Here is an 18,862-nt window from a genome sequence, read left to right as displayed (position 1 = left end):
TTTATGCCTCCTCTGCTGTTGCACTAAAGGCACACCACACACACCTCGCAGCTTGGTACTTGTTATATTAAAATTATTTTTTTCTCCCTCTCCTGACAACATATTTAAGATGTATAAACAAGCTTTGCAAGTTGATTCTGAGACTGTCTGTGAAAGTAACCCATTTTCCCTGCCTCTAGAAAATAGAGATGGGGGGAAAATGGATAAGGTCTGAATTTCTTTGTTAATTTTTGAGCATAAAACTGCTGCCTATGATGAACATGTGGTCAAGCAAGGCCGAGTTAAACACTGCCAGATTCTAGTGTTAATGGTTCGAGAAGCACATGACATCATTATTTTTGTGATTTTAATAATTATGTCTCAGGATATTCGGAATCAGCGGAGATACCGACAGAGGAGGAAGGCTGAGCTGGTGAAACTGCAGCAGACATACGCTGCCCTGAACTCTAAGGCCACCTTTTATGGAGAGCAGGTGGACTACTATAAAAGCTATATCAAGACCTGCCTGGATAACTTAGCCAGCAAGGGCAAGTGAGTATTTTTATAATGAATCAATGTCAGGGGAAGATGCAGAGGCAACTAAAGTGAGTGACATTGGCGCTTTTTACTGACAACACACTGGATCTGTTTATTGCATTAGTCCTTTGTTTGGCTTCTAACCGTTTGTAATTTCCTAGTTCCATTTATTATGTGTGCGTGCGTGCTAAGTCACTTCAGTCGTGTCCAATTTTTGTGACCCCATGGACTGTAGCCTGCCAGGTTCCTCTTTCCATGGGATTTCCCAGGCAAAGATACCGTAATGGGTTGCCATTTCCTTCACCAGGGGATTTTCCCGACCCAAGGATCGAACCCAAGTCTCTTACATCTCCTGCATTGGCAGGCAGGTTCTTTACCACTGAGCCACCCAGGAAGCCCTCCATTTGTTATGGTATGGTGTAAATAAATAATGTGTGGAGGGTTTCAAGGATGCTTCTTTCTAAACATCCTGTGCTCCAAAGTATTTTCTCAGCCCTAGAAATTAAAGAACCTTGTAAAGGGGTCATTTAGTGGCCCCTAAACCAGGATGTGCCTCAAAACTCACTTAAGAAACAATATTAATATAAATAGTTAAATTCCTTGGCCTCAGTACTTCCTGAGCACAGGCTCCCAGACCATGATTTTTTCTCAGCTTCCAAGGAAGAACTGATGCAGCCTCCTTGGTGCTGGCCACAAACCATCAGTCTGCCCATTTTTCAGGGAGGGAAATTGAAAATCCATAGAGGTGAAGTGATTAAGCATAGGTTCTGCTTGCTAGAAGGCTATTTATTATTTACTCCCAACTTTTCATTTTGAGACTTTTCAAACCCCAGAAAAATCTATGAACAGAACCATAAGCACCCATGTACCTTTCAGCTGTCAATCGATGCACTGTGTTTAGCCCATCAGCTTCCCCTCTCCCTAGCCTGCTTACTCTTCCCATCTGTGTCTTTTCTCTCCCTCCCTGAAGACTTCCCAAAGTAAGGCAGGGCTGACGTGAAGGGGTAAAAATCAGATTCACGTAGCTGAGCCCACGGAGTTGGTGCCTCTATCCTTCTGAAATGTCCCTGTCATTCTCTGAGCAGCTCTTGACTTTGTGACATAAGATGTTTCTGGTTCAGTTTGTATTTTCCCCTCTCCAGGCTTGGAATCAGCTATTTTTCCAAACATCCTTTGTTCCTTTTAATGAAGAATGGTATTTAGAAACCGAAATCTAGGGACTAGATGTGCTCATTGCCAGAGCCATTATTGTTTCAGGCCTTCTAAGCAGACAGAGCTAGGCTCTCATTTCCTTTTTAACGGCTGCATGGTATTCCACTGTGGAATAAAGTAACCGCTGAGTCAGTTCTCCATCACAGACATTGACGTTGTTTCCAGTTACTTATTATAAAAAATTCTGTTAACAAATAGCCTCTTGTGCATATATCATTTTGCAAATGTAGGCATATTTTTTTAAGATAAATTTCTAGAAATGTAATTGCCAGCTTCAAAATGTTATGTAGTTGTGATTTTGATAGATACTCAGTTGCCAGCTGTAGGGATTATTACTTTTTATACAACTACCAGCTTTTCTGTCCCATTTCTTGAGAGCCCTCCCTCGAGAGTCCCAGATCCTGTTCTCGTTCGTCTCAGTTCCTCCCTAGCTTACTTTTCTTACCGCTTCTTGCCTTGATTATCCCAGTGGCCTGCTAACATCTGTTTCTTTTTCCTTGTTCCCATTCCTCTGTGTTGCTATGCTGACTTAAACTTTTTTAAAAATTACACATTCTAAGGTATTTTTTTTTTCTTCTTCATAGCCAAGGGGGCTAAGAGTGACTCCTGTGGGATTCCCTTCAGTATAGTTCCCTGAAGTAGAAATCCTCGCATTCATTTGCCATTTTAGAATTGCTTTGTTACTTACGCTTGGGTTTGGGAAGTTTGTTTTCCAACCTCATATCCTTGAGTGACCAACAGAGATTCACAGTAGATAGTAACTTATAGAAAGTGACATAATGTGGTCTTTACAGGGTCTCCAAAAAGCCTAGGGAAATGAAAGGGAAGAAAAGCAAAAAGATCTCTCTAAAATACACGGCAGCAAGACTGCATGAAAAAGGAGTTCTTTTGGAAATTGAGGACCTGCAAGTGAATCAGTGAGTATTTACTTTTTAACTTTATTTTATATATTGATTATTTTTGTTTCTGTGTTTGTCATAGCTTTATCTTATTGACTTTCTCTTATCTGGATAATCATTATTATATTTTATGTGTGTTTGTAATTGATTAATTAATCAGTTATATGCAGAATTTGGCCTAATACCCAGAGTTAGTTGGTCTTTCATAGAAGGGAATGTATTTGTATCTGTTCCCTAATAGGCCTCTATTCACATAAAGGTTATTTACTCACTTTCCTACTTTTTTTTTTCTAACATAAATTGGAATGATACTGTTTATAGTCATGTATCCAGCTTTTTCCTCATTACATGTTGTGAGCATTTTTCACATAGTTTGAATGACCACATAATTTTTAATACTATAGTTTTAATTTAACCATTTACCTATTATAGAATATTTTAAGTTGATTTTACTTTTTACAATATTACACATGTAATGACACCTTTATAATGTAATCTTTGATTCTACCTCTGAGTATTTATTTTATGATAGATGCCTAATGCAATTTCTGGTCAGTGTATAATTTTTTTTATTGTGAAAAACACAAAACATAGAATTTACCATCTTAACTATTTTTTTTAAGTAGTTTTTGGCCACACTGTGAGGCATGTGTGATCTTAGTTCCTCAACCAGGGATCGAATTCATGCTGCGTGCATTGGAAGCTGGAGTCTTACTTAACCGTGGACCGCCAGGGAGGTCCCTTTGAACGGCTTTTAAGTGTGTGGTTCAGTAGCGTTAAGTGCATTCACATTGTTGTGCAGCCCGTCTCCAGAACCTTTTCATCTTAGAAAACTGAAACTGTACCCATTAAATTACAACTCCCGTTTCCCGTTTCCCCCAGCCCTGGGAAACCAGCATTCTCCTCTCTGATTCTATGAGTCTGACTCCTAGTTGCCTCATACAAGGGGAATAATATACTTGTTTTTTGTGTCTGACTTTCTTCAGTTAGCATGATGTCCTCAGGGCTCATGCAGGTTGTAACCTGTGACAGGTTTTCTTCCTTTTTAAGCCTGAGTCGCTTTTCACTGTATGTGTGAACCACATTTTGCTTATCCATTTGTCCCTTGATGGACATATGGGTTGCTTCCATCTTTTTGCTGTTGTGAATAATGTAACACTGAACATGGAAGTACAAATCTCTCTTGAGACCCTGCTGTCAGTTCTTTTTGATGTATACCTAGAAGTGAAATTACTGGATCATATGATAAAGTCTATTTTTAATATTTTTAGGAACTGCCATACTATTTTCCATAGCAGTTGAAAAAAATTTTTTAACTCACATGTATTAATATTACAAAATATTTTCAAACAGTGTCCGAAATGTGTACGAAAGTACTTCAGTTCAGTTCAGTCGCTCAGTCATGTCCAATTCTTTACGACCCCATGAATCACAGCACGCCAGGTCTCTCTGTCCATCACCAGCTCCCAGAGTTCACTCAGACTCACGTCCATCGAGTCGGTGATGCCATCCAGCCATCTCATCCTCTGTCGTCCCCTTCTCCTCCTGCCCCCAATCCCTCCCAGCATCAGAGTCTTTTCCAATGAGTCAACTCTTTACATGAGGTGGCCAAAGTACTGGAGTTTCAGCTTTAGCATCATTCCTTCCAAAGAAATCCCAGGACTGATCTCCTTCAGAATGGACTGGTTGGATCTCCTTGCAGCCCAAGGGACTCTCAAGAGTCTTCTCCAACACCACACTTCAAAAGCATCAATTCTTCCGCGCTCAGCCTTCTCCACAGTCCAACTCTCGCATCCATACATGACCACAGGAAAAACCATAGCCTTGACTAGATGGACCTTTGTTGGCAAAGTAACGTGTCTGCTTTTGAATATGCCATCTAGGTTGGTCATAACTTTCCTTCCAAGGAGTAAGCATCTTTTAATTTCATGGCTGCAATCACCATCTGTAGTGATTTTGGAGCCCAGAAAAATAAAGTCTGACACTGTTTCCACTATTTGCCCATCTATTTGCCATGACGTGATGGGACCAGATGCCACGATCTTCGTTTTCTGAATGTTGAGCTTTAAGCCAACTTTTTCACTCTCCTCTTTCACTTTCATCAAGAGGCTTTTTAGTTCCTCTTCACTTTCTGCCGTAAGGGTGGTGTCATCTGCATATCTGAGGTTCTTGATATTTCTCCCAGCAATCTTGATTCCAGCTTGTGCTTCTTCCAGCCCAGCGTTTCTCATGATGTATTCTGCATATAAGTTAAATAAGCAGGGTGACAATATACAGTCTTGACATACTCCTTTTCCTATTTGGAACCAGTCTGTTGTTCCATGTCCAGTTCTAACTGTTGCTTCCTGACCTGCATATGGGTTTCTCAAGAAGCAGGTCAGGTGATCTCGTATTCCCATCTCTTTAAGAATTTTCCACAGTTTATTGTGATCCACACAGTCAAAGGCTTTGGTATAGTCAATAAAGCAGAAATAGATGTTTTTCTGGAACTCTCTTACCTCAATAATTCTTTACCATAATTGAATAACAAAGCAATTTTTGATATTTTTGACTTAATAAATAAAAAAGATAGCACTTTTAAATTTTGCATTTTTTAGAATTCTAGTTGAGGTTTTTGGGGGGGGGGTGTGTATTTAAACATGGCTTATTATCTGTTTTCTCTGATTATTTTTTCAATTGAGCACCTTGGTGTTTTGGGTTTGTTTGTTTGTTTGTTTTTTAGATTAGCACTGTATGTGTTTTTCAGACCTGTTTCATAACTTATTATTTATTCCCTTCTTTTTTGTCATTATTTCCTTTTACTGTTCAGGTGCCTATCATTATTTAATAATTTGCTACCACAGACTTAGAAACCAGATGACAAACCAAACCAGTTAAAATAAAATTACTTATTACGTAAAATAACATCTTTATAAAACCGATGAGAGTCTCCTGTTGAGTAAAACGCGTGTGTTTTAGCCTGTGGACTCTGTAACCTCTCGTCTAGCTTCTCAGTGACCTCTTTTGCATCCTCCATGGTTCTCGGGTCTGTTTATGATAGATCAGTTTGCTCCATAGTTGAGTTCTGGAAATCTGGGGTGACACGCTTTGATCACCTAGAGAACAGCTTGCTCCCACCTTCTGGTGCCATAAAACTCCTGGGCATGTAACATGTTGCGAGTGAGTAGTGCCTTAAATATTTTCAGTAATAGCAGTTTATCTTTAGTAGTACTCAGTCCGTTTACATCTATAGCACCTACTCCTTCCAGAACACCTGCTGTCTTGGTTCTTTTGGTTCTGACCCCTGCTTTGTTTGTGTACCATTTCCAGTCCTCAGACATGCTTGTTTTCAGACATCTGTCTTTTCCTCCTGCTCCTAGCCCCATCTCCTCTTGATTCTCCCTTTACTGTCACGTTTCGGGAGTGGCCACATGGAAGGCCAGGATGACTCCTGACGTCGTCCCTTCAGAGGTCACTGTGTCCTTCCTCACGGTGCCTCTCTCCGTGGGAAGCACGTTCTCCCAGGAGAGGTTGCCACCCTTCTCTCCAGATCCCAAAGCAGATGGTAATTACAGCATCAATATCACACACATCCCCACCTGTGAAAGCACTTTGCACCTTTATTTTGTCCCCCTTTTCATTGCTGAACACTGAGCTCATCTCCTTTCCACACTTCACAGAATATTTTTATGTGAGAACACAAAAATCAAACCCTCATGTTGTGTTTCAAACAGGTTTAAAAACGTCATCTTTGAAATCAGTCCAACAGAAGAAGTTGGAGACTTCGAAGTGAAGGCCAAGTTCATGGGAGTTCAAATGGAGACGTTTATGTTACATTATCAGGTGGGTCTGCACGGGGTAAAACTGACAGCTCTGCGTGTGAGATAGTTGTGCCCTTGTCAGGGTAGGAAAGGGGAGAAAAGCAGACCCGTGTGAGGAAAGCTGCCACACTTGGCAGTGAGCTGAGGACTTCTGAGTGTCTGATTTGGTCTGTTTGGGCTAGTGAGCTTTTGCAGACGTATGAATCTCCAGAGAGCATACCTGAAGCTTCCACTTAGGGTTGCCACTAAATTAACGGGCACCTTGGACTTGAATAAAATGCTTAGGTACAGATCTCGACAGTACAAAATCATGAACTTTTTCAGTAGCTTGAAATCTCTTTTTCCCCCGTCTCATTTTGATTTGATATAGGGGGTTTAAAGGTATACTTCTGATAAGATGTGTGTAAATTGCATTTTTGTAAACTGAATCTCACTTTATATTTTGGGAACTTTTTTTTTTTTTGAGAGAAAGCAACTTTTTACTGAGTGTAAGTTAATAAATAGGGATCACAGAACAAATAGCAGACAAACAGCGTGAGTTACATCAGAATGAAAAAAATAAATGATGGGCCTGGGTTTCCAGTCTGAAGCTGTTATGCAATATGACTCTTTTGGCCACACCATGCAGCTTTGGGATCTTAGTTCCCCCACCAGGAATTGAACCTAGGCCCCGGGCAATAAAAGTACCAAGTCCTAACTGCTGGACCACCAGGGAATTCCCCTCTGAATCCCTTTTTAAATTCAAGAATTCTGCAGTGAATCATTTTGTAACATAACTATCCCTAATTTTTATTTTGAAACATCTCTCTCTCTCTCTCTCTTTTTTTTTTTTTTTGCATTAAAAAACGTAAGGGCATTGAGAGGACTCCTGGGTAACGTCCAGCTTCCGTTAGTTCTGTGCACACAGTGCTCCATGGTTGGTACCCAGCTTATAATATTCCTCAGTTGGCTGCACCCCGTCAGGCTGGGCAGGGGCCTTTCCCTGAAAGGAAATTCGGGCTCTTGCACATGTCACTCTCCCTTCGTTGGGAGTTTTCCCCCGCTTTCTTCCTCTGTCATTCATTGAGGAGTTTCAGGTTGTTACCACATCTAAAACTTGCCCCATCAGCCACACCACAGTCAGTTTCTCCTTCACCTCCATAGCCTGTAGAGCCAGCCCCTATTAACTACAGGCGTCAACTTACTTTCCTCTCGACTTCCAAACTGCAGACTCCTTAAGGACAGGTAGTATTTCTCTGTCTCCTTCTCAATGACCAGTAGACCCTCAAAACACATTAACTGTACAGATGTGAAATGATTTTATGATGCACCTAGCTAACTCAAGTCCTTACACAAAAAAGAGCCTCTTATTCCCTCAGTTTCACCAAATTTGTGTAGGTTGCCCATCCTGCCTCAGCGTATCACTCCATGCACAGAATCGTTAGCTATGGAATGACCGCCAGGTGCAAGATGTTACAGTTCAGGTGATGCACCAGGGTCCTTGTCCAACTGGAGCCACTAAGATTTTTCCAAAAGATGAATTGGTTGAACTTTTGGGGTCCCTTCAAGCCCCTCTCTTTTTTAAAGATTTTTTTTGCAGTCTTTATTGAATTTGTTACAGTATTGTTTCTGTTTTCTGTGTGTTTTTTTTGGCCCTGTGGCATGTGGGATCTTGGTCGCCCCCACCCAGGGATCGAACCCACACCCCCTGCTTTGGAAGGTGAAGTTTTAACCACTGGATCACTGAGAAGTCCTACCTTCAGGCCCTTTGATTCTTGCTGTTTCATTACCGGTCTTCCAAAGTTTGGGTGTGAGACCACTCTGATTTCCTCGGTTTGTTCTAAACAGTGGAGGGTAGTAGAGAAACAGGGCTTAGCTGTCAGATCCAGATTTACCACGTCTAGCTCTGTTCTGTTGGGCAGGTCATTTACCATCCCCCAGCCTCAGCAGCCTCATCTCTAAATCTGAGATAATCACTCCTGGTAGGATTTCTGACAGGACTTAAACAGACATCGTATAACATGCTCCTACATTGAGGAACATATAGTAAATGTAAAAAACATTTAGTCCTGTCTTCCCGTCTCGTTTAGGATAGGAAAGCTCTGTCATTTGAAAAGGAAATGAAGACTCTAATAGATAGTGTTGAGATGACATTACTGGCCTTATCTTGTGTTCAGGGGTTATTATGTCTCATCATGGATTGAAACGCTGTCACCTTCTCCAGGCGACATATCACTTAGACTAACGGGGCCGCAGCAGGCAGTTCCGTAGCTGGGGACTTGTGTCTCACCCCAGCTCACATCTGGTGCACAAGGCAGGCCTCGTCCCTTCCGGATCCCTCCCTACTCATGTCCCTCCTTTTCTTGTCCCACGGACTTGATTAACCATCAGAATATTTTTTTTGAACAGGACCTGCTGCAGCTACAGTATGAAGGAGTCGCTGTCATGAAATTATTTGACAGAGCTAAAGTCAACGTCAACCTCCTCATCTTCCTTCTCAACAAGAAGTTCTACGAGAAGTAACAGAGCATTTGCTTCCAGCCCAGAAGGATGAAGAAAGGAGTGCCCAGCGGCAGCCTTTCTAGAGGTTCTTTACTTCTCGAAAACAAAGACCCAGCCCACACCATTGCCTCAGTCTAATATTGCCCCCAACTTCACAAGTTTAACTCCTCCCACTCAACTGGGACATTGGTCGTCCTTTCTTCATAGATTGTATTTCAGGCCCAGTCTGACCCATCTTGTTCCTTCATTCTCTTCTGTTAGGGAAGAGTGGGAACTGTCCTGAAATCTCTCATGTTGTTACAGTCTTAGAGGTTGCATTACTATAGTGTAAGCTTTGGTGTTTGTTTCTATTAGCAATAGGGACGGTGGGATTTGAATACTTGCTGTTTAGAAGTGGAAGCCATTAGCCCAATAACGTGCATACTTAGAAGACACATAGTTAAAATGTTAGATTATCCATAGTTATTAGGTTGTCACTTAAAAGTGAAGTTCCTTTATGTTTACTGTTCCATCAGGAAAATTGAAGGATATGGGGAGGCTTTGGTTGTCTTCCATTCTGTCTTCCTTTATGGCGGGAGCTAATAGAAGTCTCTGTTCTGTGTCCAAAGGAAGCATTTTCTAGAAAGAGAGGAATATTGTTTTAAAATTTCACCATTAAATTTGGGCAGTTCTCATCAGTGGATGAGAGAGTCCCGTTGTTAAAATTAAGCTATTTAGGTAAATTCAGAATGGTCTGAACACCTGCTTGTTTCTGTTGGTGCAAAAGATTGACTAGTTTCAGGCAAACAATCCACTCCATCCCTATGGCAAAGGAATGGGTTATCCCTAGTGTAGAATGTAACTGTTTTCAAAACTGTTTTATGTCTTAAGAGCGCCTTATGAAAGTGTAGATTTATTTCTTAAAGTGGGGGTGATAGGAATTTTAAAGATTTATATAATGCTTAAAAGTCTTTAGAATACTGTAAGAAAATGGTTTGGGTTTTTTTTTAATTGGCTTATCTGTATATCTGAACTCTTAAAACTTTCTTATAGCTAAAACACTAGAGTTTATCTTCAGGGTTGCAGAGAGATTATCCTGCCTTAAACAGACTGAAACAAAACCAAACAAAAGCAGCCAAGCGATGTTACACGTGATATTAAAATCTGCTCCCCCTCTCTTTTTTTAAGTCTTTTCTCTTGCTGCCCACACTATGCCTTTATTTTATGAACTCTGTTTTTTAAATTTAGTCACAATTCAGTGCTAAACATTGAGCTCATGGAGCTTTCATTCTTAGATTAAAAGTCATATACTTTTTTAAAACAGTCTTTTTAATCCAGGAAAATATATTGAAATCATGCTACTGAGCCTCATTTCCTCTGATGTTTTGGTTCAGTGTTCTTTTATCGTAAAACATAAACTAACATTTAAAAATTTACTGATGTATATTTAAAGCCAATAAACTGTTTTCATTGATAACAAATCATGTGACGAGTCCCAGTTACAGGTGTTAAGTGTTGGAAGTGTGTTTTTCATGATAGACTGTTACTGAGTCAGGTCCCCGGGTGCAGCTGTACAAGTCTACACACCCCAGGCAGCCCACAGACAGGTGAAGAGGTGAGGTGTGGAGTGTCACGGAAAGAGTCTCCACTACCTTGACCTCATTTCTTGTGTTTTGCAAGACAATTTTTTTAGTAAATATTTTCCTCAGATTAAAAGAAGACACCACTCTAAGTGGCATCGCCTCAAAAACTGGGACCAACCAAAATGTCAACTGTTTTACCTTAAAAGATGATGTTCAACCCAGATTCATGTCAGGCCCCAAAGGCCACGTCCATGACAGACAATGAGCAAAGTTCACAACTCTTCAATGAAGTATGATCTTTCAGTGATCTGTAAGGAGCATAGTTCCCTTGACACAAATGGCACAAACTACACCTCGAGAGTTTGGATGGTAACTGTGCATAATTACGGGGTTCACAGCATTGAGGATGCCCAGACAAAGTCAAGTCGTGGCATTAAAACCTGGTAGCTCTTTGTAATTTTAATTTATTAGCCATAGCAGTCTCTGTCTCAACTCTCTCCTCCTTTGACCTTCTCTTCAACCAGCCATCATGACATTTACCATGAATTTCCTCCCTCAAGAATTTGGACTGCCCGTCAGATTGTTGCCCCACACAATTGCCTCTGTATCTCTGTATGAAATAAAAGGTCATTCATTTGTTTTTGTGTTGATTTTCCTCAGTCTCATTGTTAGCAGTTCCTGCAGAACAGTGTTAACTAGAGTGAAGTTTAATAATTGAAAACCACAACAGAAAACAACCCCTTCATAGTCTTTTTGAAAGAACAAACACAAATCAGCTATCTCAAAGCAATTTTTTTAACTTGTGAGCCTTTTTAAATATAAAATGCTTTAAGTAGCCTCAGCATAAAAAGAATTGGGGGTGTGGCAAGGTGGAGAACTAGCATAATGTCACTTAGTTCTTTTTTAAAATGAAAAAACCATCCAGGGAGTTCCCTGGTGGTCCAGTGGTTAAGACTGCTCTCCCAACGCAGGGGGCACCGGTTCAGACCCCTGGTCAGATCCCACGCGCCACATCTAAGGTCCATGAGTGCAACTAAGACCCAACACAGCCTAAATAAATATTTTTTAAAAAAATCATCCAATTTTTCTTGAATCATTATTGGTGGACATTTCAATGTCAGTTCTGATCAGCCAATGGCTGGAAATTTCAAATTACAGTAGCATTAAATGTTTTATGGCAGTAGCACTCTAGGTCACAGCATGTCGCTCCGGGGACTTCTCCATTACCTACAAATCAGAAAAGACTATGGGACATTGGATATGGAAAAAGAAAACAGCAGCAAAAGGGAGGGAAAATAGCTGCCTTTTAAATAAGACCCCAAGGAGCAGCCGTACTTAGAAATAAAGGGTCTTCCCTGGTGGCTCAGTAGTAAAGAATCCGTGTGCCAATGCGGGAGACTAAGGTTCGATCCCTGGTCTGGGAAGATCCCACTCGCCGTGGGGCATCTAAGCCCGTGCGCCACGACTACTGAGTATGCTCCGGAGCTTGTGCTCCGCCCGAGAAGGCACCGCAGTGAGAAGCCCATGCCTAGAGAGTAGCCCCCGCTTGCTGCAACTAGAGAGACACCTACCTGGCAATGAAGACCCAGCACGGCCTAAAGTAAATACAATTTTTTTTTTTAATTGTAAAGTGTATACTTGCCAACATATTGTGAATTTCCAAGTAAAAATAACCTCACTCTTGAACCCAATAGAAACCCCTAATTTTATTTTACTTTTTAATACTTGTACTTTATTAATTGCAGGAAACACCCTGCTGTTTATGAGAGGAAAGCTTGGTAGGGCACTGCAATAGGACTGCTTGTTTTAAAAGGTGCATGAAGTGGGGTAGGATGGATTGGGAGATTGGGATTGTCATATATACACTACTATCAGATAACTAATGAGAACTTACTGTATAGCACTGGGAACTCGACTCGGTGCTCTGTGCTGACCTAAATGGGAAGGAAGTCCAGAAAAGACTGCACGTATGGCTGATTCACTGCTGTACAGCAGAAACTGACAGAGCATTGTAAAGCAACTACACTCCAATAAAAATTAAAGCACGTGGACAAAGCCCTTTGTTGATTGGAAAGTTGACATCTTTTTTTCCTCTTTAAACTCGTGTTTCTATTCCACTTCCCTTAGAATTTTATTCTAATGTTACTTGTAAAGCATAAGTCTTACTTTTGACCATCCTGTCATCGTTATTTGTGGGGAAAAAAAAAAAAAAAATTTATTGCCTGTGCCCATAAGGCTCTTAATGATCCAGAAAAATACTTTGCATCATAATTAGTGCATCTTTAATCAAAATCACCTAATGTCTTGACAAAAAATTCTAAAAGATATTTGACATGCATCTCTTAATGAAATAAATGAAAATTCTTAAAGTGGAGGTTTAAAAGCTTATGGCTAGGGACCTCCCTGGCAGTCAGTGGTGAAGACTTTGCCTGCTAGTACAGGGGGCGCAAGTTCAATCCCTGGTGGGGAGCTCACATCCCACATACCTAGCAATCAAAAGAAACAAAACACAAAACAAGTAATATTGTAACAAATTCAATAAAGACTTTAAAATGAGCCACATAAAAAAAATGAGTAAAAAATAAAAAACTTCAGTGCGTGCATGTTAAGTCACTTCAGTTGTGTCCAACACTTTGTGGCCCCATGGACTGTAGCCCTCCAGGCTCCTCTGCCCTTGGGATTCTCTAGGCAAGAATCCTCGAGTGGGTCACCATGCCCTCCTCCAGGGGATCTTTTCCCACCCAGGGATCAAACCCTGGTCTCTTTCGTGTCCTGCACTGACAGGCAGGTTCTTCACCACTAGCACCACCTGGGAATACCACCCCAAATGTGTGATAAATATTACTGCTGGCCGTAATGAAAGAGAGCTGTTGACCAATTCTCTTCCTATTTTCACTTTTATAAATGAGAGCTCTGAGAACCTTTGCTGCCATAAATAAATAAGTCACTCAGTTGTGTCTGACTCTTTGGGACCCCACGGACTGTAGCCTACCAGGTTCCTCTTTCCATGGGATTTTCCAGGCAAGAATACTGGAGTGGGTTGCTATTTCCTTCTCCAGGAGACCTTCCCGACCCAGGGATTGAACCCGGGTTTCATGCACTGTAGACAGATGCTTTACCATCTGAGCCACCAGAAAGTCCATAGTAAGTACTAATATATGGAATGGAAAGTGTTTTGTGATAATGATGTCACCCATTTTTTAGGACTCCAATTATATCTCCCAAATCTCAATGAAATTATAATTAAAAAATTAAATAGGATTAGGTCCTCTAATTTTGCTGAAAGCAAACAAAAAAAAAAGTTACTGAGTTTGGAAAAGAGCTTATTATCCAGTCTTTAGATCATACACTGTCAAGACTTGGGAAGTAGGCGAGGGACTTTACTAAGGCTTATTAAATGACTGTGAATTACACTCATAACCTTTGACTTGTCGTTCAGTTGCTAAGTCGTGTCTGACTCATTGCGACTCCATGGACTGCAGCATGCCAGGCTCCTCTCCTCTCACTGTCTCCTGGAGTTTGCTCAGATTCATGTCCATTGAGTCATTGATGTTATCTAACCATCTCATCCTCTTCTGCCCCCTTCTCCTTTTAACTTAGAGATAACTTACTTAACCTGCTAGTGATGCTTTGGAAAAGTAGAAATATTTTAATACTCCTTTGGTACGACAATTTTTAAACAAAATTTTATTATGGAAAAAAATATCTAACATCTAAACAGAAGGAATGGTATAATGAACTCCCATGTATCCATTGTCTAGCCTAAGCAATTACCAACACTTTCATCTCTACCTTCACCCATATCCCCTTGGGTTATTTTTACAAATCCTAGCTACAGTATCATTTCAACCACCAATACCTGGGTATGTGTCTTCACCACAGTGGTTCTCAACAGGAAGCAATTGTCCCTCCATGAGATACTTGACAATATTTGGAGATGGGTCTTGCTGTCTTTATTAAGAGAGCTCTGCTGGCATCTAGTGGGTGGAGGCGAGGGTTGCTGCTCACCCACGTCTTAACAATGCAGAGAACAGACCCCTCGACAGAAAATGAGCTAGTCCAAAATGTCAGTAGAACCCAGGGTGAGAAATCCCACTCTTAACACTGGAGAAAAAAAAAGAAACAAAACTCCAAGCCATTATCACACCTAAAAAATAAATTTGAAATAATGAATAGGCAGTCAGTGTTTACATTTCCCCAGACCTCTGATAATTGGCTTAAACATTTCATATATTTGAATCAGCTGCCAAACAAGATTCCCACATTACATTTAGTAGATGGGTTTCTTAAATCCCTTAATCTATGAATTCTCTTTTTTAAAAATTTTAATATTTTGAGTACGCTGATTCTTTGTTGCTCTGTGGGGACTTTATCCAGATGCGGAGAGCAGGAGCTAATCTCTGGTTGCGGCGTGCAGCCTTCTCACTGTGGTGGCTCCTCACCGCACAGCGCAGGACCCAGGGCACGCAGGCTCAGTACTTGTGCATGGGCTTAGTTGCCCTGTGGCATCTTCCTGGACCAAGGATTGAACCAGTGTCCCTTGCATTGCAAGGCAGATTCTTAACCACTGGCCACCAGGGAAACCTCTCTCTGTTTTTTCAAATCTTGCAACATATTGGGTTGGCCAAAAATTTCTATCAGGTTTTTCCACAAGATGTTACAGAAAAATGCAAATGAACTTTTTGGTCAACACAATATTTGGTGTTGATCCTATAGAATTTCTATACTCTGGGGTTTCTTATTACATCCTGATCTACAGATATACATCCTGATATACATCTCAGAGATGTATCTTTTTGTGATGTAAAGCCTGATCACAAAGTTCAAATATTTCCAGCTTGATTCATTTGTTATAAATTTTCCTATCCACTCTTCATCACATACCACGTGGATTCAACAGCCACTGACGTGCCTGACTAGATTTCTTACTTCATTGAGGGTTGCAAAATGGTGATAATCAGCCATTACGTCTTCATTTATCAGAATTTTTCTAAAAAAATGTTCTATCACCAACTATTTGGTTACCTTGAAGACTACTGATACAGGAAAAGATGGAATGCTGTCTCTCTCCCTTTATTTGCCAGCTTTCAGAAAAAGCTTGTTCCCTAACATCTTCATCTTCCCACGTGGCTCAATGACAGTGATCCCACCTGCCATGCAGGAGATGCAGGTTCGATCCCTGGGTTGGGAAAGATCCCCTGGAGAAGGAAGTGGCAACCCACTCCAGTATTCTTGCCTGGGAAATCCCATGGACAGAGGAGCCTGGTGGGCTCCTAACATCTTCTAAAGGTGACCAGTGAGGTTTTGTTTTTTTCAATCCTGTGACTCCTAGTTTTTTTAATGTATCAATATTCGATGTCTTTCAATCCACTGTAGATATACATATATTTTAAAAATGTTTAAAAGTTTTTAAATTTTTATGTTAAATTTTAAATTTAAATGTTAAAAAAAATTTTTTTTTAATGTTTTTACACGCTCAAATTGTCCTCTCTTGGGCTAGTAGAAGTCCTTCAATGGTTACTGTCCTTTTGTCCTGACCCCAGTAGACTTTGATAACTTCCTTGCTTTCTGGCTTAAGATGTTCCAGCCACATCTTGCTACTTTACTCACCCCAGACTTCAAATCAGCTATTTCTCCAAGGAGCCCTGGTTACTTTTAGTGGGAAAGGGTACTTGGAGAATATAGTCTGGGTGCTAGGAGCCCTCATGACGGTTAGGTTGGTCATTGTCTCTGTTTTCATTAGAAAGAGTTTTTTAAAGAACATTTCCTGAGTTCATTCTTTTCTTCTAATAAAGTGCTTTTATCTTAACATATGCAGTTCTATGAAAGAAAAAAATAATGGTTGGTAGCATTTGCCAATTCCGTAGCGTGAACACCTCCCCACAGCTGATTTCAGGCTTGATGCCATTGGTCGTTGAACATAGAGTTGGCGGGTAGGAGTGTTTTTGTTTTGTCTTGTTTGGCCACACCACATGGCAGGCGGAATCTTAAGTTCCCCAACCGGGCATTGAACCCTCGCCCTGTGCAGCAGAAGCATGGAGTCTTAACCACTGGACCTCCAGGGAAGTCCCTAGAGTTGGGAAAAGATGCTAACAGTTGGCTTTCGTGAGTTGGTGCTAAACTACTGATTTTATTCCAACAGTAATAGGGAGCAATGGATGGATTCTAAGAAGAGCAAGAAATGATGAGATCTAGGTCTTAGAAATGTGGAGGAAGGATGGGATACGGAGGCAAGACTCCAGGTTACGCTACTTCCTGTCTGCCTCTCAGATCCACTCCCCACCTTCTACTCTCCTCTGTGCCCTAGGAAGCTGGCGGTGTAGACTACATCACTGTCTCCCTCCAGCTTTTGCTTGGGTTTGGCCAATGACAGGCACCCCAGGAGAGCAGAGGTGTAAAATAAGGTGAAAAGAAAGTGAAGTGAAGGTGTTAGTCGCTCAGTCGTGACTGATGCTTTGTGACCCCATGGACTACAGCCCTCCAGGCTCCTCTGTCTGCGGAATTCTCCAGGCAAGAATACTGGAGTGGGATGCCATTCCCTTCTCCAGGGGATCTTCCCGACCCAGGGATCGAACCCAGGTCTCCTGCAATGCAGGCAGACTCTTTACTATCTAAGCCACCAGGGGAGCCCAGAATAAGAAGAAGTTAAGACTTATTTTTCCAGGTCACTGTGAATTAACTTCTCTCCCTACCAAAGGCCAGAGTTCCTCTTGGGTTCCTCTCTACAGATAACCACCTTCTCCCTATTGCAGTAAGCAATCCTTCCCCAGGTCCCCTCTGGCCCAGAGTGCTAACGATTCCTGCTGTAACTAGCCCCAGGGGGTCCTGCATTATCCGTAAACCTTGCCCTGTTTCTTTATTAACTTTTCTTCCACTCTCCAGTTTCAGCAGCCATCTGTTTCCTGCCCGGACTCTGACTGATACACCGGTGGACCAATTAAGGTCTCAGTTAGGCAGAGACTTTGCTGCTTGATCTGGAGGGTGGTTGTTATGATGAAAAGGCGTGGGTAAATTCTAGAGATGTTTAGGAAGCAGAGTTGGTTTACTGGGTGTTGGAAGAGTGGAACCTGGGTCAGCAGGTGCTCTACAGGAAGTATTCTAAGATTGAGAGAGATGATTTTAGAAAACTGATTAATTTTTGCCTAACTAAAACATTTATGACATTTTAATTCTACTTGTTTGACTTAGTATGAATAGAATGCTAGCTTTCTAATAAAAAAATATGCAACAAGCAACAAAGGTTTACTATATAGCACAGGGAACTATAGTCAATAGCTTGTAGTATGTAGTAACCTACAATGGAAAATAATTTCAAGAAGAATATATGTGTTTGTGTATAACTGAATCCACTTGCTGTGCACTTGAAACATTGTGAGTCAACTATATTTCAGTAAAGTATATATATTAAGAAAAAGAAATTTGGAAAGTGTGTTTCATCATTCTCTTTGGAAGTCACAACACACATAAACATTAAAAACCTCTGAGGGACTTCCCTGGTGGTGCAGTGGTTAAGAATCCACCTTCCAAATATGTGTGGATTATTGTCAAATATCTTTTGATATTGATGTCTGACATAATTCCACAGGGATAAAAGAACAGACTCCATATGATCTCAGTACCTTTAGACCATGACATTTTTGCACCTTGTTTTGCTTTCCTGAAAATGCTCCAGTGTCTCCTTGTTTATAGTCTATGGGAACTTGAATAGAATTTGTATCCTACTGTTGTGTGAAAATTGTATAAATCTTAATTATGTTGAATTGGTTCATAGTGCTTTTCAAGTCTACTGTATCCTTCTACTTTTTTGTCTATCCATTCTATTAATTTTTGAGGGGTGATATTGAAAGTCCAACTAAAAATCTTAATTTATCTATTTAAAAAAATAATTGTAAGCTATAATGGAACTATGTATGTAATTTTGTTCTGTATTTTCCAAGTCCCTTGTAAATGTGTTATACTTTCATAATTAAAAAAAAGAACCCACCTTCCAATGCAGAGGATGCAGTTTCGATCCCTGGTCAAGGAATGAAGATCCCACATGCCCAGGCACATCTAAGCCCATGCACTGCAACCATGAGCCTGTGTGCCACAAAGAAAAATCACACGTGCTGCAAATAAGACCTGATGCAGCCAAAAATAAATAAGTAAGCAAATCTTTTAAAAAATAATAAAAAGCTTTGAGAAATCCTACAGTCAGGAGACCAGCCCACCCCTCCTGCTTTTCAGGGAGCCCTTCTTAGCCATCATTGAGACTCATGTTCCATGAAACACACCCTGTGAGATGCTAGAGAAAGAGGAGGCTACAATAGTACCCGGCTTTAAGCTCTCAATAACTGTTAAATATTACTTAGGAAACAAAAAAATAAAAAGTGGGTATTTGTAGGTCACTTTT

At 40.8% G+C, this 18,862-nt stretch overlaps 1 protein-coding gene across 1 annotated transcript in view; it reads left to right on the top strand.

Moving 5' to 3' along the window:
- The window catches only part of IQGAP1 (IQ motif containing GTPase activating protein 1), a 107,078-nt gene extending 95,968 nt beyond the window's left edge, over positions 1–11,110 (top strand). The window contains exons 35-38 of the mRNA XM_024982325.2: positions 365–531; positions 2,523–2,645; positions 6,341–6,449; positions 8,816–11,110. Coding sequence (XP_024838093.1) covers positions 365–531; positions 2,523–2,645; positions 6,341–6,449; positions 8,816–8,929 — 513 coding nt within the window. The 3' untranslated portion in view covers positions 8,930–11,110. The remainder of the gene's footprint in view (positions 1–364; positions 532–2,522; positions 2,646–6,340; positions 6,450–8,815) is intronic.
- The last annotated feature ends 7,752 nt before the right edge of the window (positions 11,111–18,862 follow it).

This window comes from Bos taurus, chromosome 21, assembly GCF_002263795.3.
Source record: "Bos taurus isolate L1 Dominette 01449 registration number 42190680 breed Hereford chromosome 21, ARS-UCD2.0, whole genome shotgun sequence".
NCBI lineage: Eukaryota > Metazoa > Chordata > Mammalia > Artiodactyla > Bovidae > Bos > Bos taurus.
The sequence above is the reverse complement of the archived record's forward strand: the minus strand, read 5'-3'. Positions and strand labels throughout refer to the sequence as shown.